This window comes from Ammodytes marinus (genome assembly GCF_949987685.1).
Source record: "Ammodytes marinus genome assembly, chromosome: 4".
Lineage (NCBI taxonomy): Eukaryota > Metazoa > Chordata > Actinopteri > Uranoscopiformes > Ammodytidae > Ammodytes > Ammodytes marinus.
The window spans coordinates 24,049,239-24,073,859 of record NC_137233.1 but is presented as its reverse complement, the minus strand read 5'-3'; the positions used below and the strand labels follow the sequence as shown (position 1 = coordinate 24,073,859).

Here is a 24,621-nt window from a genome sequence, read left to right as displayed (position 1 = left end):
ATGGCAGGTGCTGGTGTTGAGGCTTGATAAAATTCTGGGCCTTCTAACCCCCCCTCCCTCATACAGGACCTTACAGCACACACACAGCCTTGATAACAAGCACACACATGACTGAACCCTCTCACCCCACACGCTTTGCTCAATATCATTCAATACAGTGACACTGCAATAACACATGCTGTAAACAAAAATACCTGCTGACATTTTGAACTTTATGGGTGAAGGTCCCTTTCTTGACATTTAGTTTTGGTAAAAAAATAAGTCAAGAGGCATCTATAAGTACAAAGTCTTTATTTTAATTTTTTTTGGTATGGCTTCTTTGAAGAGACTGTAAAAGACATATTTATTGAAAAACAATCTAGAGAATTTCTGATGCATCCAGTCAAGGATCAACTAACAAGCATCCGAGCCGAGTCCACTGCCAGGGCGAAAACAAAATGGATACAACACCTGTGGATCTGCAGGTTAAAGGACATCAGTGCCACAACTATGGTCATCGTAACAAAACAAAAAACTATTTTAACTTAGTACCTCATAAATACCTACATATAAATATTATAAATGTACTTGATGACTGAAAACTTAAAAAAAAAAAATGCTGTACATGAATGTCCTTTGAATGCAACAGTTTGTGACAACGGAAAAAAAAGATACACTGGTGTTTGAGCTCAGTGTCAGCTACCTTAAACATCGATATACACAGCGTTCCTGGTCCCCCATTGTCCACACATACTGCATGTGATTATCTACAATCCATTTGAAATCAAGACCAAAGTAAGCAAGATTAACGAGACTGACTCCAAGGCCGTTTACAAGGGCTCTCTGCACTTGGTTCTGTGGTGGTTGTGGTGGGGGGGCGCTTGAAAAATCAGGAGATTAGAAAAAGAAGTTTCTCTTTATTAAGGCCTCTTTACTTTAAAATAATTAAAAAAGTGTAGTCCTGACATCACAGTCTCAAAACAATGGTGCTCCCACATCTGAATACACTGAACTCTCTCGTTTTGTCCTTGAGGTGAAACCTCTCGTCGTCGTCCTGTGTGGAGCTGAATGCTGGAGGTTTGTTCATGGGGCCAGTGCTCTGAGTCACTGCTGATGGCACCACAGACAGGCTCAGAGGCCGTCTTCACCCATCATCTAACTGCCGCCTCCCCAGGGTCCTAAAAGCAGCAGTGCCCTTCCATCTTCCACCCCAGATACTCTGGAGTTGGATGGGGAAGAGGTGTTGTCCCAGGCAACAGCTCTTACATCCTCAATAATGTACCATAGACACACATACATAACTTCCACTGATTGAGCCAATGATAACATTGATAATAATGGCTTACAAACAAACATTTGACAATTACATTAATAATACAATTATAAAGGACGATAAAAATAATAATAATAAAAAATAATGAAGTGTCAGCTTCTGGAAGCCCTTGGAAGCAACCACATACTTTCTGCTTGTTTTAGACCTGAACCTCGACAGTCTTCCGAACCCCTCCTCCCACCCCCTTTAACCAATGAGCAAAACAGCTCATTCCTGATCGTATAGTGCAATAGTCCCACCCTTTTTTTTTTTCCTGAAAGCCCCATAGCTGGGTCATCTCCCACATAGGGTAGTTTTGCCATCTTCTGTCCACGTTCTCATCCTCAACTGCCCCCTGTAGTGCTCCCTTCTCCGGCTCACTGCATGCGGTCAGGCTGGATGTGCTGCTGCGGGGCATATTGTAGGAAGGCCTGGGCAGAGGGGAGTGTTGGGTGGACGGTGGGTGAAGCTGTGGCTGCGGTGGCTGGGCCTGCGCTGGCCGTGGGGCTGGTGGCGTAGCTGTAGCCCAAGAAGCCGGCCGGGGAGGCGGCGTACGGGTACTGCTGCTCAAAGGCCGCCTGGGCGTACTGACTGTAGGCCGCGCTGTAGTCCAAGTAAGGGCTGCTGCTGACAGAAGAGGAAACCTGAGTTGGCAGCATCATACTGGGCTGCATGAAGGCTTGTGGGTAGACGTACTGCTGGGCCATCCTGCACACACAAACAAAGAGGGGGGGAGTTGGTAAGACAGAGAGGCTGAGGCACCAGAGCAGAGGAATACAAAAGCCTGGCTTCTTTTGTTCATATTGCTCCCAGAGGGAATACAAACTCTGGTTGAGGTGTTCTCAACTTAAGGAATAGTTCAACATTTTACATTTTTAGCTTGTTTTTTTTAGCAGGTTCAAGACAAGGCGACAGAAACCATTCCTTTAACTGTGGTTGCGTTCAGAATCGCATACTTTCTACTATATAGTATGTAGAAAAAAGATTTAGGATGTCCCGATTCTTGTGGCCAGATTTAGGATGGTTAGAAGTACCCGGATGTCCTACTTCATGCGGCCAAGATTGTTAGTGTTGAAAAGTGCATCCTATTTGGGCGATTCTGACCCACAATCCAGTGCCCACGTGAAGTGACGTCACATCGACGAAGCCTCCATATGAAAACAAACGGGGATGCGACGGATATAAAAGCAAGAGGCAAGATCAAGGTGCAATGTTATGATGAAATAAGAGAGTAAAGTATGTCCCAATAGTATGCCTACTGCATCCTAACTAGATTCTTTTTATCGTCGGATGTAGTATGTAGAATAGAAAAAAGAAAGAGTATGCGATTCGGAACGCAACCTGTGTGTGCATTTTTGAAGGAGAAATAGGCATCGGTCGCTCATCGCTAGTTAGCTTGTCACAAATACTGATGGTCAATGGGAAGTATGCCTCTGCCGGCAGTCAGAAGAGCGATTTTAATACATTACAAAATGCTCCTGTGTGCTTGTTTGGACTATTGGGATGTTTTTTGTACTTTGTTATTTTAAAATCAAACACAAGGAATCTGTGCAGTGCTCATGCATCTACTTGTAAACACAGACGTTGTCTGTAGTTGACCTACTGACAAGCATGGCGGCAGTGGTCTACACATAAAAATAGTAAATAAACAAGTGACAACAAGCACACAGGAACGTTTAGTGATGTTGTAAAGTTTATCTTCCGACTGTTAGCGGAGGCAGACTAACCTATTGACTACCAGTGTTTGTGATAAGCTAATTAGAGATGAGCGACCTTTGCCCATTTCTTCTTCAAACATGCACACACAGTCAAAGCAATGGCTTCTGTCGACATGTCTTGAACCAGAGAGTGAGGCTACAAATCAAAAAAAAAAAAAAAAAAGGTTGAACTATTCCTTTAGGGGGTTCTCACACGGATATCCTCTGCTATTAAAATACTAAACTGAAGAGCAGCAGGAGGAGGTTAGGAGGCGAAGGTGACTCAACCTTCTGTTTGTGTCAGTTAGTGAAACCTACAAAACCTGTTAGGGCAGGGCCTCCCGAGGTAGACGGGGGGGGGGGGGTTTGAATGATAGAGTCAGCCGTTACTGGCAGGTTTTCAAGCTCAGGCATCAGCCGAGTGTTTTAACAGCTGCTGCTCTTCACTCACTGAACACAATCACACTCACACACACACACACACACACACACACACACACACAGGGGAAGTGCATGAACCTGTGGAGAAGTTGAAGTCTGCTAGTTGGTGTTTAAAATCACACGCAGACTCACTCACAGGTGATGAAGCTAGCCGACGGAGGTGGCCAGGGAGCTCATCAGGGCTATAGTGTCAGGCTCCAGCGGGCCTCATGGGCCACCACTCAGATGGAGCTGATGAGAGCTGAGGGGACTGTATTGTCTCTCCTTCTCTTTATGTCTTTGCCACTTGGTCCATAGAGGGAAGGGAGAGGGGGTATTAGAGGAGCTTATTTTTAGGCAGGACCTGAAGTATCTCTCCAGGGTTTGATGATGGTTGTGGCAGAGAGAACACCCCTCTTCTATTTAAAAGCTGAACAGAATTCTCCTTTTTTTTACTCTTAATATGATATTAATATACACACACACACACACACACACACAAAACGTCATCAAAAGTATTTTTGATGTACGCTCTTCAGCTGCATCTCAAAACTGATAAAACCTCTTTCACCGACTGGATAACAATTTCAGTCTATTTCCCCCTTACCAAGTGTAGGAGAAGAAGAGGATCGGTAATGAGAGGCAGCCACGAGGTCAACACAGCAAAAGAGGGAAGCATGCATGGATAGGGATGTCATCACACTCACACAATCTCCAATAGCCCCCACCACTCCCTCCTCTTACACCCACCCACACCAGTTTCCACTGCAAACCCCAAAGCATGCCATAATAGGGAAAGAGTCACACCGCAATCAGCATAACCTCTTCAGTTCATATCACACAAAAAGGGAAAAGATAAAAAAAAAAGACACTTCAATCCATCACAGCACACCACTGCACTGCACTCTCAAGCCATCACTGGCACCTTGTAGAGAGGCTGGTTGATGGGGGGGAAGGAGGGGGGACCACGGGCAGACATTTTGTGTCAAACCCCTCCTCGGGACTAGTCCTGTACTGTGGGCATCTTCAGATCTTCTGCTGGTACGCTGGTCAACTTCAGCATGGCAGAAGGTTGGACAGGAGGATGGCAGTGATTATTGTCAGCAATAAAATAAAAAGATCCTAATTGTACCAGTAAGTCAACACAGGGATGTGAACAAGAGGCATTTGGGGATACAGAAATGTGTAATCTCATTGTAGAAAGAAGTTAAGAGTTGAAAAATAAAAAGGATCCCACCATGATACAATATTACAAAGTGCTTTAACTAAGCAACCAGCATAAATGCAGCACAAGGACAACATTTCAAACCAAGGCAAAGTAGAAACATGTTACAGATGCTGACTGGGGGTTGGCATATAAAGGGAAAAGAAGTGATGGACAAGAGTGGCATGTACCGGTTACCATAAGCAAATTAATGTAACCCACACCCACGAGCACAATCTGACCTAACATTGCTATTGAGCTACTTACAAAGAGGCATTCACTCCAACACACAGCCTCCAAACATGACCATACATTGTGCTGTTGGGCATGTATGCTCTCACTGGCATCACATATAATGAGCCTGCCTTTACCGTGGCCTTGGGAGTGTGTTACCACAGGCAGTTTGCCTTAAAGGTGGAGTCAGCAATTCTGGACAATGTCTGTTGACAAAACCACTTGTCAAAATCGGCGAATATCCCCTTACAATCCGCTACCGGTCGGTAGTGCGTTTGCTCTGGAAAATAAATCCAGTGTTTATACATAGCCTTAGCTCTGTAAACGGGCATGTGGTTAGCTATAGTAGGCGCCCTTTGTTTAAATACCCTTTGTTAACATACCTGTTTACAGAGCACATAGTACAGACAGGTAGCAGATTGGGAAGAGATATTTACGGTTTTTGACAAAGGGATTTTGACAAATAACATTCTCCAGAATCCCCGACTCCACATTTAATCAAGGGAGTTAAGGAGAGACAAAGACACATGTATTATACATTTGGCGTGAACCGAGAGATAGAGATGTTGGTTGTCATTTGAACTTCTTCTATCTAAAGAGAAAAGAGGGTCAGGGACCAAGGCAAGTTAGTTAGGGACAGTAGCGAGCTCCCGGGGGCCACAGAGATGCCAGATGCCAAACTGATTGCGGGACAGTGGCAAGGGAGTGTGGATGACGGCCACAGGACCATAGGTCAGCTGGTTTAGTGCTGACGGCCAGTCAGGGTGGCTTTGACATAGTGCCACTCTGCAGATGCCAGGCACTAGGCACTAGACACAAAACATTCGATGCCAATAAAGAATTACAAGTACAGAGTGGAGGTATAATCACCGCGTAGGCCACTTAATGAGCTCATGTGAAAAAGCCAGGGCGATATCACACCGAGGGGCTACATATTTCTACACAATATCACAAATGACCTTTCCGCGCATGACTCACCACACAACACAAAGTGTGAAAACAGATGGGACCGGACCGGGTGGGGGAATTTGAACAACACCTTACAATACTTGTAAGAGGACTTGATATTCCACCCTCCCTTCCCTCTTTGTTTGAGAGGATGTTGAATTTGCTCTGAAAGTAGAAGGGGAAAAAGGTGTTTTGTTTGGCACCTGCAGAGGTGTATTTCCCAAGGAACACAGGCTCATTAAGCATGAGTCCCAGAATCAACCTCCAGAATACCCTCCCCCGAAATCTCGTCTTTAATCCTCCCTCCCTCCCTCCCCCCAGTCTCACAGAGGTGTCAGTTTTCAGTGTCTGACACAGTGGAATAAATTAAAGTTAAAATTAGCGCTAAACAGAATTAAAAAATAAGGGGTAGCCCATCACCATGTGACCTGGTCAAGCTTAGGGAAGTGGACGGGGTGGAGGAGGAGGAGATGAATTTTGCGAGCACACTGTCAACTCCTCCCCTCCCCATCAAAACAATGTTCCTGGCCTCGCTGACCCCCTCAGTCCCTGGCATCTGCTGACCACAGCTATACACACTCATACACAAACACAGCACAAGTCCAAACCAGTGCACCACTGTCACCACACAATGCACACACTGTTTAAAATCCTACTTCAGACCATATGTTGTTAAGGGGTTTGGGGAGGAGGGGATGAAAGAAAAGCCACTTGTGCACTCTTGCATCTTAGGGAGGCCTGCGTCTGTCACCCGCCACACAGAGGAAACTCAGAGGCAGGAGGACAGGTGCTCCGTGCGCCTCTCCGTCTCTGGGGTGGTGGTCATGGGAGATTATAGGGGGGTGTAAAGGCTGTAATATGAGCCAGCACCTGTCAGACACATGCCTCCAAGCAACAGTGGGCTCCACATTTCATAGGCCTCAGGGTTTTTAATGCCCGCCATGCTCACTGTGGTAGCAGGAGCGTGGACATTGAGGGGCTTTCCAGTTTCCTCCTAAGGTCTTGGAACACGATGGGACCCGTCCCCAGTGGACCTTGAGATTTACAGTGACTATGGCTGATATACAACTTCTTATAACCTCCTAAAGTTTCTTATTTTGTCCTGGTCCCCATGGACCATCCTGGGGTTTCCATGGAGCTCTGACATGCTCACATGCTTTCAAGTCATATATGGTGTAGCCGTGTGGGGCTGTAGCTGCTCATGGTTTCACTAAATATTTATCTGAAAATTATGCTTTTGATTATGTGATGGACCATTTACTTTAGTACAAAGTAAGTGCCCAGCACATTTTCCCACAGGACGAGATGACTCATTCAAATTGCTTGTTTTGACCCAGCTGGATTCAGTGAATGTTTGCCCCCCCCCCCCCCCCTGAACATGTCCAACAGAAAGTTAATGAGCAACGATTTTGATAACCTGTTACCAGTTTAATGCTTTGGCTCTACCCTTAAAAAATATAAGTTCAGACTGAAAATATTGATTAGCTTCTTCATAGATTATCTGTTGGATATTGGTTTAAATAAATGGATTAATCCTTTACTCAGAAAAAAAGTTAAAAATGGGTTGGTACTCAACTTGACTTCCCATGGTATTTTAACTTTGGACAGATCTGGTTGTGTCAAGTGTGAAAGTTGATGAGGGATGATATCAGAGAGCTGTAGGGGGTGAGGAGAGTGAAATGCTCATTAGCTGCTCAGCAGACCATGCTATTTCTACAACACAGGCCGCTTCTAGGAAGCCTTGTGAGTGACAGAGCCCACTCAGGCAGGTACACCAGTCAAGAGGCTACTGACAAAGGCCAATAAGCGAGTCACACATTCATCCTAGGAATGCTCTTCTATTACCATGGATATGTGAACCGTCTCCCTGCCCTCCCGGCCCCTGCAAAACTCCAATATGCTAATGGACTACTGCTGGAGTTGCATGTGGACACAGAAACTGACATGTACTTTCCAGAGGCCCCGTTTGTGAAAGAAACGGTAGCCCAGTGTGGCGTCCCACAGCGAGCAACACCAGAGAATATACAACAAGCGCCCACTCCCGCTCACTTACCCATACTGCCTCTGGATGAGTGCCGGGTGAATGGGCTGCACTCCGATGGATATGCCTGGAAGATAGGAGGCCGGCTGTCAGACGCACACATTTGCATTTACAGAGGAGGACCAGAGAACAATGCACAGAGGGCATGGAGAGAGACAGAGACAGAGGCAGTGCCTGTTTCAAACCAACCACAATTGGAACAACCGTTTCTAATGCACAATAAGAGAGGAAAACATGCATGTATTTGAGAAGAGTGAATGTTATTTGGTATGTAAAAACATCTGCTGCATGTAGACAGTATGGATTTGTCTTTGGTCAATGGTTTCTTATGTCCCAGAGACGGTACAAGCTGAAGTTTGCATTAAGATGTCTCAACCATCCCAAACAAACAAACATGTTCCGTCTGCTTCTCTGGTTTTTAAAACCATGTTTCTTGCAGATTTATTTATTTATTTTGAATTATTTATTAGGGTCTAATGTTCTATGCTTTGACCACAGTTGGTAGATTAAGGAACCATTATTGCAACAGTTTTATTATAATTGAAACATGTATCTCACCTGTCTGTATGCTGCGGGGCTTGGCACCCAGGTAGGCCAGGTTGACATTGGCCTTCCTGCCATCGATGATGGGGTTGGGATCCTTGCAGGCTCTCTCGGCTGATCCTCTGTCTGTCATTGTCACCTGGTTAAAACAGTTCAAACTCGTCAACACGGTCTCACAAGGATAACATTCTCATGTAATAAACAGATGGTTGCATGGCAGTCTGGTCTGGTGACACATTAACTATTTAAGCAAAACAAAACCAGAGGCTGTCGAAATGCATTTAAAAAAAAAGAGGCCATGGTCTGTTGGTGTCATCATGAAATTCCCCCTACGGGCTTTCCACTGTTTGTTGGAGGAAAAAGAGAAACTACAAACAAAGCACAATGATGAGCTTTGAAAACTGCCCACAGCAGCAGCCAGTCAGCCACTTGAGTGCCACTCACTCAGTCATGGGCAGACCTGCTGAAATATCTGGGAGAGCTACAAGGAGCTTATCCAATTAGGGACAAAATATTAAGGGGATTGGTATTAGTCCACCCCTCCCTCCCTCCTTCCTGGCATTAGACGGGCCCCTTCTGTTTTGATTGCCACATTCTGCCAACTCAGAGGGTTCAGCCACCCCGGCGTGTGGACCGAGCAGGGAATGTAGGCCATGGCTAGGGCTGTGCATGGGGACATTTTTTAAAGATCAGTAGTATGCCTCTTCATAGGGGAAGGATCCGGAACAAAGCCCACTCCAGGGCCTGTGTTGTGAACACACAGGAAGGACAGAGTCTGTGTTTACACAGTGGAGAGCATTACTGTTGGAGAGGGAGGGAGTTCTAACTGTTCTACTAATCCACCTCTGAAGTGTGTTTAGAAAAAAGGTGAGCTCAGTTTTGGGGCACCTCCCTCTTCAAGCCAACTCTGACTGGAACGTGCAGAAAACAGAATGAGCAGGTTGCCTCATGGTGCACAACATGTTTATGTCTCGACCCAGGCTTCACCTACATTGGCCCGAGCCTGTTTAACCTGAAACGCAGGACTCGGTATGCAGCCGTTAGAGATACCCACTAGACTAACAGGACAGCTTTCCTCAGAGTTAAGGCGCTGATGTGTAAACACAAGAGAGCAATTGTCTTACAATTCTGCCTTCAGAAGTAAACATGCACACATAACAGTTTTCCATTCCTTCTTTGGCCTGACAGTAGAGCTGATGTTTCTCTTTCCACGGTTCTGGTAAATATTTGCATTTCTTGTGCTGCTTCTGTTCTTTGTGTCAAAGACAGACTGACAGTCGCTATCTTCCTGCAACAGGATAAGTTACCTATTAGAGTAGATTTAAATGAGACATCACAAGGGACCTTGGACATATAACTAGACCTAAAGCAATTAGTCTGGCCAATGATCAAGTTGTATTTAATGTACTGGTTAACAGCAGGTTTCCCACCTTGCAGTGTTGGCTGAGATTAGGAGGCAGGTTGGACTAGTAACAGTCTACTTTGTTTAATTAAATTCAACAGTTTTATCCATCTTAGCCTGACCACACACACACACGCACACAAAAAGATAAGATCAGTGGAAAATTTAACATGAATTTGTGTTAGGGGTGAAACAATTTGTTGATGATGGAATTTCTACAAGCAACTGCCCCGGTCCTTGACAAAGGAGGGAAGAGTGTGCAAGGTCAACCTCACCACTGCTACAAAAAGTAAACAAGCCTGAAGAAGGCTACATGCTTTTTTTACACACACACACACACACACACACACGCACACGCACGCACACGCACAAGCTGGGGCTGCTCTGATCAGGAGGATGACTCCATTGAGGGGGTTTGGAGGGGTGGTGTGGGGTTGCTGGACAGAAGACATATGCTGAAATATAATCTTCTTAGTTACCCATCAACATGTGGGATCCCTCATCCTCATTAGGCTAAAATAACAGCCAGCCATGCGGAAAAAGAGAGATGCTGTGCAATTATGCATGTAAGCTTCAGTGTGTGTGGGAGGAGGGCTCTACCTTTTTGACACATAGCTGAATGATTATACAGAAGATAAAACAAGTAGGCCTATAGACTTTAATTAAATGGAGAGAGGGGTCACAGACTAACCATCAACAAGAAACTAGCATGTTTTGATAACAATCTCTAAGGACTAAGCTGCGTGGCAGAAATACAGAATATAGCTTGTGATGTGGTTGATAGTAGTGTTCAAAGTTGGGAGTGAGAGCCAACTGTCGGTCTCACAATTGATATTTTGGCTCAAGGCTTTTCTTGTTTGTACTCACAAAGCCGTATCCTCTGGATTTACCGGTCTGCCTGTCCGTTATCACCACAGCCTCGTCAATGTCCCCAAAGGCCTCGAAGTATTTTCTGAGCGAGGCATCGTTCGTGTGGTACGGCAGCCCGCCGACAAAGATTTTGGTGAAGGTAGTGTCTTTCTGTAGCGCTGTGGGATGCATGGCTTCAAGGGCTCCGTTCATGAACTGATGCAGAAGCATTGGGTCAGCCGTTGAGAAAACCGGAGGCACGTTGAAGACTCGCTAAGCGCTTAGCAACGTCCCAGCATCGGTAACAACAAAGCTAAATATATCGTGTGGTATTTTCCCCTCTCGTGCTGTCCTTGGCTTAAAGTTGGAGCGACCTGCTGACCACTATAGTTCACACTGCGGGGTCCCTCCGGTCGCGCGCACACTGGTTGCTCCTTTGCCGCTGAGAAACTGTGCCGGGAGTTTTTATATGCCGTGTCTGAGGCTGCGCCCACACATAACTGTTGACCAATCAACTCTGCCGCTGAGTAGCAAATTGTGCAGCGGCTCCTCCCATTGGTCCGCCCTCTCCGGCGCCTCGTTGCACCTGCTTTTGTCCTTTACCAGCACAAAGAAAAAGCACTTCTGTACGACTGAAAGCGCGGCTCAGCCACATGGTGCATTGTACTACTCAAATGAGGAAGTTATTACTTCAGCTTCTGGCCTGAATCACATATCCTAGCATTAAAAATCAGCAGTTAAAGTATGCTTTTTTTTTTTACTGTTCACTTCTGTAATCATGACATGGCACATCCTGAGCAGGAAACACACACACGAGTTGTGCTTGTGCGACTAATAAAGTTATACCTCAGTGTAGCTGAAACAAAAGGACAACCACGCCACTTCATCTAAAAACACAACTTAGGCTTGGTGCAGGGTTTGCTTGAAACATGCCTACGAACACAACATTACATAGCATGACTTAAATCTTTTTGAAATCTTCCTAATATGGTCTTGAACATTTGTTCTATTATGGTCCTGAATATTGTTGTAGTAGCCAAATACATGTGGAAGATTTATTTAAAAGTGCTTAGTATAAATATAGTGATTACTTCTAACTCAATTTAGGAGGGGATATCAAAGCTCTGAGGCAGGTTTGAATTACTGTATGGCTTATTACACTTTTCATTGGGCTTGCCACAACATGCCACTTCATGTTACGCCATAATAAAAGGCAAATCATTGTTACAATTTGCAAAACCAAACCCAAAACAATGTGTGCTTGAGCTCAAAGCCCATATTTCCCAGTGCCTTAGTAATGCTTTACCGCATGCCTCTACTGTACATGCTGCACACAGACACTGATAACGTCCGTGCAGGAAGGGGTCCGAAGCAACAGGTCAATCCATTTCCAAGTTTTTCTAAATGCTTGACTGACCAAACATTTCTCTCCTGGTTCTTTTAGGAGCCAGTTAGTACACCTTGTGTATGACCATGAGAGCAGTCAGCCTGGAGAACTGATCAACCAGCCAAAAAGAAAAAACCCTGATGCAGGTTTGACTGAACAGTACAGGAGACAGTGGTGTGGAGGTCTGGTACCAGTGACACCTCCAGAGAGAGAGAGAGAGAGAGAGAGAGATGAGAGGAGCTAGTGAACTGTGGCAGTAGCAGATGTTCCCGCCCCTGGTGCCTTGGAGTTCCACTGCTAAGTATAGAGGGTCAGGCCGACAGTGAGGTGATACCCTAATGACCTCAATAAATTCACACCTTCTCATCTATGAACTGGTTCACTTATAACACATGGCCTTTGTAGCTGCCCGTGCTACCTCATTCATATCCTCTTGATAAACCGCCCCTATTTCCAGGGCATCCCTGTCAAAAGGATTAAACCTGGATGAAGAGCCCCCACGGTCCTGCTTTGATCTCATTTGTCCAGCTTGGCTCTCTGACCTCAGCACAGTAAACTGCTGGAGTTCACACACTGAAAGGCAAAATGCTCCACCTGCTGGTTAACTTGCATCAAAACAAGCAGACAGGATTGGTCAATGTGATACAGATGTTTTCCAGAGTTTATCATTTTGATTTGATTCCAAAGTCACCTGAACATGAAGAGATTTACAGCGGAAATTTGAGATAGGGGTCAAGATCATGGTTTCGCATGCACACATCATAAAGTGAATCCCCAACAAACTTTAATACAGCAAACAGATTAGGTTATTTTTTTAACCTACTTACTTCAATCAAGTTGGAATAAACACGATTAAATCTAATATTATGCACTTATTTATTTTACAATCCCAGTTTCATTAAAAGAGCTAAACCAGAGTAACAGCACATCATAAGAGAATGAATAGTCTTTGGAAAGCTGTAAAATAAAAAAGGGGAGTTGGACATATAAAAAAAAATATCGAAAACATCAAGATGAGTGACAAATAAAGCCATCCCCTTCTATGATGACTACTAGGACCCATCGTCACGCAGCTGTCATCAACGGCAGGTTGGGAAGGCCCCTCTGATTGGGCCATGCACAGTACACAGCACCACCGCATTGGTCCAGGTGCTTGCCGAAAAGATAGTCTGTCTTGAGCATATACACACACTAAAGCAGCAGGTCTTCTGCATTCCCCCACGAGAGATGCGACTTGGCACGACAAATCTAAAGACAGGAGGGAGCGGTCACAAAAAACATTTTCTACTTTATTTGTGAAAGGGTGTTTCACTGTGTCCCTCTATGCACAGAAGTAAACAGTCCAATATCACTATTCAGCAGACAAATACAATCCTAATAGACAAGAATTACTCATTCATGTTCATTATTCCCTGAATCTTTTCATTGTCATCTCCATAATTGAATAAATAACAGTGGCTGCCGTTCTCTCACCATTTCTTGTTCCGAGGTTTCAGCTCCTCGGCGGCGTTCCTCAGGAAGATGTAGTTCTTTTTCTGGGGGTTGTAGTACTCGTGGCCCTGAGGGATTCAGATAAAAGTTACATTATACAGGTCCTTCTCATATAATTAGCATATTGTGATAAAGTTGATTATTTTCCATAATGTAATGATAATAATTGAACTTTCATATATTTTAGATTCATTGCACACCAACTGAAATATTTCAGGTCTTTTGTTGTTTTAATACTGATGATTTTGGCATACAGCTCATGAAAACCCCAAATTCCTATCTCAAAAAATTAGCATATCATGAAAAGGTACTCTAAACGAGCTCTTAACCTAGTCATCTGAATCAACTAATTAACTCTAAACACCTGCAAAAGATTCCTGTGGCTTTTAAAAACTCCCAGCCTGGTTCATTACTCAAAACCGCAATCATGGGTAAGACTGCCGACCTGACTGCTGTCCAGAAGGCCATCATTGACACCCTTAAGCAAGAGGGTAAGACACAGAAAGACATTTCTGAGCGAATAGGCTGTTCCCAGAGTGCTGTATCAAGGCACCTCAGTGGGAAGTCTGTGGGAAGGAAAAAGTGTGGCAGAAAACGCTGCACAACCAGAAGAGGTGACCGGACCCTGAGGAGGATTGTGGAGAAGGGCCGATTCCAGACCTTGGGGAACCTGCGGAAGCAGTGGACTGAGTCTGGAGTTGAAACATCCAGAGCCACCGTGCACAGGCGTGTGCAGGAAATGGGCTACAGGTGCTGCATTCCCCAGGTCAAGCCACTTTTGAACCAGAGACAGCGGCAGAAGCGCCTGACCTGGGCTACAGAGAAGCAGCACTGGACTGTTGCTCAATGGTCCAAAGTACTTTTTTCGGATGAAAGCAAATTTTGCAAGTCATTCGGAAATCAAGGTGCCAGAGTCTGGAGGAAGACTGGGGAGAAGGAAATGCCAAAATGCCTGAAGTCCAGTGTCAAGTACCCACAGTCAGTGATGGTCTGGGGTGCCATGTCAGCTGCTGGTGTTGGTCCAGTGTGTTTTATCAAAGGCAGGGTCAATGCAGCTAGCTATCAGGAGATTTCAGCACTTCATGCTTCCATCTGCTGAAAAGCTTTATGGAGATGAAGATTTCATTTTTCAACAAGACCTGGCACCTGCTCACAGTGCCAAAACCACTGGTAAATGGTTTACTGACCATGGTATTACTGTGCTCAATTGGCCTGCCAACTCTCCTGACCTGAACCCCATAGAGAATCTGTGGGATATTGTGAAGAGGAAGTTGAGAGACACCAGACCCAACACTGTGGATGAGCTTAAGGCCGCTATCGAAGCATCCTGGGCCTCCATAACACCTCAGCAGTGCCACAGGCTGATTGCCTCCATGCCACGCCGCATTGAAGCAGTCATTTCTGCGAAAGGATTCCCGACCAAGTATTGAGTGCATAACTGAACATAATTATTTGAAGGTTGACTTTTTTGTATTAAAAACACTTTTCTTTTATTGGTCGGATGCAATATGCTAATTTTTTGAGATAGGGATTTTTGGTTTTTCTTTACTTTTTTGCCAAAATCATCAATATTAAAACAATAAAAGGCTTGAACTACTTCAGTTGTGTGTAATGAATCTAAAATATATGAAAGTCTAATGTTTATCAGTACATTACAGAAAATATTGAACTTTATCACAATATGCTAATTATATGAGAAGGACCTGTATTAAATATGAGTGAAGGTCACCATGAGTTGCATTACCGCAGCTTTTGAAACAGACGTTACGCCGCCTACCTTCGACCAGTCGTAACTGGAGGCATATGCAAAGATGTTGCCGTTGCTGTTGAATGCGCAGGCCGTAATGGGCTGGTCCAGCTGCTCTGAGGTCTTCAACTTAGTGCGGGCATCTTTGTCCCAGAAGCTGAAGCGCCCATCTGAGCCCACAGTAGACAGTGTGCCATGGACAGGATGGAAAGAAATAGCATTTACCTAATGGGAGAACATGGAAATTAGGGGTGAGACATCGGGGAACCATTATAACAAGGCTGGTTAGTGTATCCAAGGGACTAAATTGTAGTAATTGAGCCAGTGAACAAAATACCAAAGGGCTGTCCAGCAACATGGTGTCAACTTATCTGTTTTTGAAAATCTGGGAATTAGACAAATCGACCATTAAAACAAAAGGGAATCAAGCCATTATTCAAAGGATATAGCATCATCATAACCATCTTCAACTCATCTTCTTATCCGGAGTCGGGTCGAAATTAGGACAGGGTGTGTATGTGGAGTGCGCCTAGATATGTGCAGATGAAATAGTTGGGCGCACCGGTGCATGAAGCAGACATGTTTCACTGCAGACATGACATGTCAGAGGAGGAGCAGAGGTGAAAGTCATTCATTCAAATAGTAGTTTAGCCAGTTAAAGGCAGCCATCATTAATGTTATTAGATCCACCTTCTATGACAAGCAGAGCGTTGCTGTGAACAAAGGTCTATTACTATAAACACTTTGGACCGAAACTATTGACGATTAGATCCACAAACTGGAATAATTTGTCTATGTTCCAGCAAAACTGTTAATTTAATTTACTTTAAGTCCATGTCCACACATACAAGGATACTTTAAAAAACTATTTTTTCCACCTTCTGTTTGCAGAGAAATTCATATACAAACAGCTGTGTTTCAGAATATCTCTATTCACATGGCAACGCAAAAAAAACTGATTGAAAACACTTACCGTACTTTTCGGCCTACAAGCCGCGACTTTTTCCCCGTTTTTCGACCCTGTTATTACACAGCACAGTATATATTCTGTAGCTACTAGGGATGGGCGTTAGTAATCGAGTACTCCTCGTTTCAAATGATCTCGATTGGTGGATGAGGGAAATCGTTTTTTTTTTTTTTTTTTTAGTGTTTGTAGCCTTCAGGCCGGCCGGCGGGCCGCCCCTATTTTAAAATGTTATATACGTGTACAAAACGGCACAAAACGGATATAAAGTTTAACAAAATTTAATATTTTTATCCAAGTTAAATAAACTAAGCGTTGTGTCAAACAGAAACCGCAAATAACTGCCACCTCCGTGCAGCACAGCCAGTGTGTGGTCTTCACAGCACCGCGGAGCTGAATGCGGTGCTGGAAAACTTGGAAAGTCACGTAAAGAAGCCAGGCTGACTTCGGGCACATTCGAGCAAACAACATTTAAGAAGCCTTTATTATGGAATATAGGATTGAGATTCAAAAGCCGACCGGTGTAACATTCCGTTAACGAGGAATTAGTCGCGGTAATTAGTCACGGACAGGAGTGAGCATTACGCGGTTGGATATACTACTACTTCTACTGCTTTGGTGAGTTATTTATCCTATCTATGTGTTTAAATTGTAGGACAATAATTTTATTGTATTTGCTGCCCTTCTTATTTTAAATGTCTATTTTGATTGTTAGCCAACTACAGCCCATGCTTTTTTTCTCTCTCTTTTTTCTCTCTCCACCGCAGACCTACTCGATCGGTTTAAATTGTGGCCCGCTTATTTAATTACTTTCAGTTAGGAAAATGTGTTTTAAACTTGTGGAAAATAAATCCTTAATATCATATGGCAACTGTGACTGTTTGACATAAGCATTGAGCGCTTTATTGCGGTCAACCGTTGTTCTGTAGACAGATGCGTTGCGTTCTAAAAATAGAAAAAAGTTTAACGAGGAATCGATTGATCCTCGAGGAATGCAAGCGATCACACGAGTAGCTAAAACACTCGTGCCCATCCCCAATAGCTACTATTGCACAAAATGGTAACACTTACGTACGTTATGCAAATATGCAACTTGTTTGTTGAAATGTTAATATATGGGAGCTTCCTCAAGCAGCCATCTCTTTCCCGACAATCCCCTCTGTGCACGAACTCTTACATATCGTAATTAAACATTATAACACCTGCGGCTTATTGTCCAGTGCGGCTTATAGTACGGAAAGTACGGTAGTTAATAATGCCGGGCCAGTAGGTGACCATAATGTTTCACGTCAAACACCATAGAAGAAAATTGGGAGCATGTGCATTGAGTGTCTTCTTGAGCGAGGTTGGCACACGCTCAGTAGTTGTAAACAACAATAACCATTCCCAACTTCTCAAAACCACTGCTTTCCCTGTCACCACAATTATGGAAATAGGGAGTTTTCCAAAATCTCCACTTTGGCCAGAGTTTTCAAAAAGCTCCGGTTTAAGTGTCCGACTAAAGGCCAAACCGCACAGAAAAAGATACGGTGAGGAAAATACCTGTGTACGTGTGGACATGGCCTAAGAAAAAAAGCAATTTCATCCACAATGTCAGAGCAACTTACAGCGTAGATGTCCTGTGGAGTGGTTGTGTTGGTTCCATTAGACCTGTGGCACTTAAAGGTGAAGTTGTCTTTAGCTCTGGAAGGGATCAAAGAACACATTCATGTCATATTTTGCATCAGGCCTCTGACTGAGAGGTTTATTTCAAATCATATGAAAACATCAGACATACTTGAACCTCACCTAACACCTGGAGCATGACTTCAAAAGCTAATTCACTTGTAAGATATTGATTGTTTTAGACACTCACGGGTTTGGAGGGTTGATATAGTGGATGGCCACTCGGCCCTCAATGCTCCCCAGTGCAAAGCCTGTTGGCTTGTTCTGCTTGTCTTTGAATATGGCGACACAGCGGTGCTGGAAGGCCCAGGACAGAGGGGTACGTTGGATTAAAGGCATTCAAATATAAAATAATAAAAAAGAAAACATTTTTTAGATTTTGGAATTTGTTTTTATTGTACATGAACCTGACAGGTTGAGAGGCACAATGTAAACAGAGACATTTTAATGGAGGGAAAAGACAAAGACAAACTGGAGCAGAACATTTCACCTGATGTTTCAGAGGAGAGTCTATTCTGCGAAACTCAGAGGGCTGGTTCTCCAGCTGGTACACTATTAGGCCTCTGTCAGCTGTGGCAACCACTGCCATCGGATATACCTACATATGACAGTCAGGGCGGTTAAAAGAATTACGCAAGAAAATTCACACAATCAGTTATCTACTCAGTAAGCAATAGATTTCATCCACTTACAACATCTGCACAGTAGGATCTCTCTGGCATCTGCAGAGACATCATGGGGTTGGGTGAGCGGGTGTCCCAGAACTAAAGAGAAAAACAAGAGAGCTGTCATGTTTCTTTACATTAAAGAAAATCTGATATGCTACTATCGGATTAGCTCTTTTTAAGAGATAATTATGTTCATTAATGCTATCCTCAAACCTAAATACCCGTTCAATTGTACACTCAACTGAGATTTTTCTCACAGCTTTAGTTTGCCCCCAGACAGCCCTCTATTTTTAGTTTTTCTTGTGTCTGATTGGTGGAGTGATACAAAAATAACAACTGTCTGGCGTCAAACTAAAGCCGTGGAAAAAAAAATCTCAGTTTACAATTGAATAAATATAGGTTTTAGGTTAGCATTTATAAACTGCCTGGCCAAATAAAGTCACACACACTCAAATATTTTGTTGGACCATCTTTAGCTTTGATTAAGACACCTATTCGCCGTAGCACTTTTTGATAAACGCTTTTTGGCTCATAAGGTTGCTGAACCTAGATCTGACCAACTGAAGCAACCTCAGATCCTACTGTACACTGCCACCACAGCCTTGTTCAGCAGGCACTAGGCATGATGGGAGCGTCACTTCATTAACTTCTCTTCTTACCTTAATGCACCAATCACTCTGAAAAAGGGTCAATCTGGACTCATCAGACCACAAAATCTTTTTCCAATGCTCCAGAGTCCAGTCTTTATATTCCCTAGCAAATTGAAGCATTTTATCCTGATCTTATAAGGCTTCACAGCTCTCTTCGCATTGTGTGTAGAAATGCTCATACTTTCACTATTAAACACACTATTAGCCAGGAGTTCAACTGTCGATATTTTAAATTTTGATTACACCAAATGTTTTAAGTGATCTCCCATCACGATCAATAAAGATTTATTCCGACCCCATTCTTTTCCTAAAAGATGACGGTTCACCACTATCTATGCAGGTTTTAATAATGTGTTGGACAGTTCTCAACCCGATTTTTGTAGTTTCAGCTTCTCCCGAGTAGTTTTCTTGGTTCAATGCAGGCCAATAATTTGACCCTTTTGCAACAGAGTAACGTCTTTTCCAAGACCAAAGCCTATGTCTTCTGACATGGTTGTTTAAGAAATAAGAAGCTATACACTGGATCAGTTAGGGTTAAATAACGTGTTGCCAACTGATACATATTAATCACTGCAGTTTTTGACCGATGGAGGGCTCTTGTAGCCTGGAAATCCAGACCCATATCTAGAAGGATAGAGGGTCTGGCCACGATCAATAGACCTTCCAAACTCAAGGGGCGGCACCTACGCGTGCATTTCAAATGCCACTGCACGCAAATGGATAGCACTACAACCAATCAGAGCAATGAACAAGGTGACATATTAAGCCCTGTTCGTTTAGCGAACAGCGGATTAACTGTTAAATGAAACTGTTGGCGTGGTCGGTCGGCAAAACAGAACATTCCTCTTGCTTGCTAATGAAAGATTTGAGTGCCGTCTTCCAAATCGTTAGGTGTCGAGGCCAAAGCCGTCTCAAACTCAAACAACATATCCACAGCCATCTCTGTTTACTATCACGGCTTCGGCGGCTAATGCACAGAACTGTCGTCATCCAGTTACGTCCGCCCCAGAGCACCATACATAGGGCTCAGGCCCGCCCATATCAGAAAGAACGATTTGATTGGTAGCTCAGGATTTCTTGAAATATTTAATGAGATTCAATGGAGTGTCCAGACCAACAGGCGCAGCAAATTTAATTTGCCAACGCCTAGCGGCAGGTCTGGATTCGTTACTAGGGCTCTTGCCTATTGGCTTTGTAAAATCCAGGTGGTGACTTTTTTTTGGACTGGGCAGTGTATATGTTGAGTAAAAACCTTTTTCTTCTGGCCCCCTCGGCAACAGTACAATGCTGACTTCTGCTACAGCAACTTCTCCCCCAAACTCCTTAAGCCGACAATATACTTGCTGTTCAACCACACGTCCCAGTAGTTGTCGTTAACGTATTTGTTCACATATTCGACTACTTACGACGCGTATTACTCATAGTTAATGGACCTACGGACGCGTTATATTAATTTTTGACGACGTGCAAAACCAACGCTATAAACCTATGCAGGATACGGGTGTATGTTGTCATGCACACGAGATCGCATAATTAACAGCAAGTATATTTTCGGCTTTATAGTGACAGTGCTGATCTCCATACGGTAACACACTAACTATGCCTAACAATACAGCCCCACCAGCAGCAACCAAGAGCGTCAAGAGCGCGGCCAGCAGCCAGTGCTTCCTGAGCTTCCAAAGCACCTATCGAAAGTTGGGCAGAGCTGAACTTTATGCAAATGAGGAGCGATTTCGCCAAAGCAGCAGCTTGTTACTTTTAGAAGGAAGTAACTCAAAAGAGCGATCTTATAATTCCCAACGGGATAAAAAAAACAAAAAAACAAAAAAAACATCAGTTTAATGTTTTTAATCGAAAGACTAATCGAGTATGCCTTTGCACATTTTTCTTACCAAATAATATGCAGTGGAAATGTGAAAAATCATGTATTTTATCAGCTCTGGTTCGGCATAGCTTCTACAAACTTGACAGACTATTCACACACCAGGAGTGATGTCTGCAGCGCTGCTTGAGCTTCCTGCCCCCCTGCATGCGACTGCTAGAGAGGCTGGCAGTGCGCTAGGAGCAACCCGAGCGCCCACAGGCGTATTTGTCGCTTTTGGTGGGGCCGTAGGGTTAGTACCCCATGCAGCCCCACTTCAAAATGACTGAACTATCCTTTAAACAGGTGCAATGAACATTTTCCATGGTTATAAAATCCTGTCTCAGAGTAATATAATTCAGTTTTAGCAATAATAAAAAAAAATAAAATAAAAAAAATGTGTTTCTCCAGATATGCTTGTGACTGCAAATCCAAAACTGCATGTATGTCTTTGTTTTAAAAGCAATAACCGATGTCTGGAAATGGCTGTTTTACCTTCAGCGTTTTGTCCCAGCTGCCAGTCATGATGCAGCTGTAGTTTGGGGCTTTTATCCAGTGGATTGATTTGATGGGACCGTCATGCTGTGAAGAGAAATTATGAGAGGTATGAGACAATCCGTTTTGTTTCTTTTTGTGACCACGCTTTTTATCTTGGAGCTCTCACCCAACCTGTGCAATCTGCATGGCTTGATTGCTGTTAAGATCCCACATCTTGGCTGTTTTGTCACAGGAAGCAGTGAAGACTTTACTCCCATCCTGGTTAAAGAGAATAGCACATCATAAACCATTCTGTGGCCCAGCAGGCAGCATCTATTCCAGTGCTTCAATGACTTTGTATGTTGAGACTTACATCGCTCCAGCATGCGTCCAGCACTGGACCTGTGTGCATCTGTTGGGCTTTGGGGACAGTTTGTCCATTGTCCTGCACCTCCCAGCACCGGACCTGAGGTCAGATGATTTTTGATTTATTTAGTACATTTAATGAACATGTTAAAATAATACAAAAACTAAGTAAAACGTGTAATAAAAGAAAAAACAATTTGATCGATAAGCAACTCATAAGCAACAAATAAACAATTAAAGTATTATTGTTAATGTTAAAAGGGGTAATAATAATTTAAAATATTTTCTGGTCCTACCCCCCTCATATATTTGATACATTATTCATATGAAGTGTACACACACACACACACACACACACACACACACACACACACACACACACACACACACACACACACACACACACACACACACACACACACACACACACACACACACACACACACACACACACACACACACACACACACACACACACATCAGTGCATTTGTAGCCTTTCAGGGCCTATGATGAAACAATCCTCCTTGACCTAAACTTCACTCTAAAATAACAACTTATAGTCTGTGGTTCTCTAGATTGATCTAATACTGTACACCACTATTTTGAAAACTGACATCGTTGGCCCAGGATCCTCCGATGAGGAAGTTTCCTGGCATGGTGGGGGGACTGAACGCCAGGCAGCTGATACTGTCATCTGGAGGTGAGGTCACTTCAACATCCTGCAGGACATGTCAGGGACACAAACAACACGGACCAACATTAAGCTGCAATGGGAAGGCCCAGTTTTTCCACTTAAGCATGATAACTACTTTTTTAAAGAAAAGCCAACTAAAATGCTTTCTTTTCTCCCGTGCTCGTATGTTTTACCTTCATGGGATTGTGGCTGTCTGTCGTTGCGTTTCCAAACACACCAGTCCCTCCTGTTCCAAACCCGGTGTTCGCCCCAAACAAGCTCATCGTGCAGTAAGGTTGTTCCCAACGTGGGCCTGAGAAAGAGAGAGGGCAGGCGCACCGTGTCATTGACATAACAGCAGACTGCACTCAGTTAGCCGTCGTTTTCAAGTGCATCGATATTGTAAACAGACAAATCGTGGTCAGTTAGCAAACATTAGCTGATGCACATAAACTGGATGTAGCGTTTACTCAAAAAAAGAGCATGTGACCAAAACCACTGCATGTGTTATGATACGTTACCTATATCAACTCAGTTAGCAAGCGTAACACGTGTGGTAGATCTATTAGATATTGGGAACGGTTAACTGGAAAAACGCAAACCATAACAGTTGACAGCACAGCTCATTTTCACGCTAACGTCACGTCAGTTAACGCTGCTAGCTTAAACACACCAGCTCACGTTTTAATTAAAATATAAAAAGTCTGTTCGTTTGAATGATATTTTAAAAAATATGTGCACGTATGAACGACATTTTACCCAGAATTTGCGTGTAAGATATTAAATGTGATAGTTAATTTAACGAAAGCTAACGTTGGCTCAGTCCGTTTATCATACTGGTAGCTACTTTCGCTGCAGTAACAAACACCCATTCACACGTCGTATCATCTACAGCACCGTCTTATTATCACATTAATATACATACCGCCTAATTTGTTAAACTGTGGCTATAAACTGGTTACGCTGGATATGCCAAAATGTTTGGCGCAGAAAAAAAATGTGGCGCTTGTTCCTCGATATGTCGCAGTTTGATGACGTATTGGCCTCCGGTAAAGCATGCAATCTCAAGAGTAAACGCCAGGCGGCAGCACAGACAGCAAGTCCCTTACTGATCAATGGAGAGACAGATGACTTGTGCTGCTGCGTTTAGAGGAGTGCACAACAGTATCATCTAAAGTAGGTAATAACTTCAACTCTATTATTGTACTTATTTCTAAGTATTTCTAAGGCCTAAAATAGTAGTAAGAGGCTATAAAAACACTTTATTCGGCTACACTAAACCTCCTCTTTAGAATAGCCTATCACTAGCCTACACTAATGAAATATAGGCTAACTGTGAGTAAAATAGGCTATCAAAAGTAAAGCGTTATTTTATTGTGGTAGTTGGTCAAGATTGGGATAATTTTAATTTCTTTGTGCCATTGTTGTTGATATTTTGATCTAACCTTTCAATGTTTCATAAAATAATTAGGCCCTCATGTTTTGAATGCATAATATTAATTTACAAATCAACAGCTGTCAGACGAATACAGTGGAGTAAAATGTACAGTAGTTTCTATCTGAAACGTAATGAATATAAGTATGAAGTAGACTCAAATGGAAATGATTAAGTGAAGTAGGCTAGAGAATAAAACATGCACTCTCACTCTGAAAGTTTACCCGGTTGAGCTGTTTGTGTGAACACAAATGTGAGGAATGTTCGACCCGGACTTTAGCCTGACTTTACCCAGGTGGCCCCCTAGGGTCAAGAGCGGTGGATGGGCATATTCTTTAGTGTGAGAATGTGTTTCACACCTACAACCTCCTGCTGTGTGCTGCAAGCATGAAAGGGTAGATCTGGACATTCCCCCGGGTCAGATTCTCCGGACCATTTCCAGAGTATATGTCTGAAAGGGGCTTGAGGTATAGTATATATAAGTTTCCTTTGCCAGGCAGGTTTTTCTAGGCTTTTTGAATAAAAATGTTGCCTTTATTTACACATGATCTGAGTCAAATTATAGAAAACAAAACGCATGTGAAACCATGCCACTTTTCCCTTTGAC

At 43.5% G+C, this 24,621-nt stretch overlaps 2 protein-coding genes across 3 annotated transcripts; both read right to left on the bottom strand.

The window, feature by feature from the left end:
* Positions 1-285: 285 nt before the first annotated feature.
* LOC307249090 (RNA-binding protein 38-like) lies at positions 286-11,057 on the bottom strand. Its single transcript, XM_080025719.1, has 4 exons — positions 10,648-11,057; positions 8,394-8,517; positions 7,848-7,902; positions 286-1,999 (listed from the first exon to the last, which is right to left on the bottom strand). Exons 1-4 carry the CDS (start codon positions 10,858-10,860, stop codon positions 1,669-1,671), a joined length of 723 nt encoding a protein of 240 aa, XP_079881845.1. The 5' UTR covers positions 10,861-11,057; the 3' UTR covers positions 286-1,668.
* A 1,818-nt stretch (positions 11,058-12,875) lies between these two features.
* Positions 12,876-23,619, bottom strand: rae1 (ribonucleic acid export 1; the record flags this gene model as incomplete). Of its 2 annotated transcripts, XM_080025733.1 has the most annotated exons (13): positions 23,505-23,619; positions 22,774-22,892; positions 22,521-22,625; positions 21,913-22,005; positions 21,732-21,818; positions 21,558-21,644; positions 18,576-18,647; positions 18,374-18,481; positions 18,074-18,180; positions 17,826-17,901; positions 15,285-15,479; positions 13,490-13,575; positions 12,876-13,264 (listed from the first exon to the last, which is right to left on the bottom strand). In XM_080025733.1, coding segments are annotated over exons 2-13 (1,107 nt in total). In that variant the 5' UTR covers positions 22,864-22,892; positions 23,505-23,619. The 2 variants fall into 2 exon arrangements, with proteins under 2 accessions (XP_079881859.1, XP_079881858.1); XM_080025732.1 differs by lacking the exon at positions 12,876-13,264 and having other exon boundaries at positions 13,486-13,575.
* Positions 23,620-24,621: the final 1,002 nt, after the last annotated feature.

Coding starts and splice junctions, on each gene's coding strand:
- LOC307249090 (XM_080025719.1), bottom strand. CDS start 10,860: ATGCTTCTGCATCAGTTCATGAACGGAGCCCTTGAAGCCATGCATCCC. Junction 8,518..10,647: donor AATCCAGAGGATACGGCTTT/GTGAGTACAAAC, acceptor TGTTTTAACCAG/GTGACAATGACAGACAGAGG. Junction 2,000..7,847: donor CTCATCCAGAGGCAGTATGG/GTAAGTGAGCGG, acceptor TTGTGTGTGCAG/GATGGCCCAGCAGTACGTCT.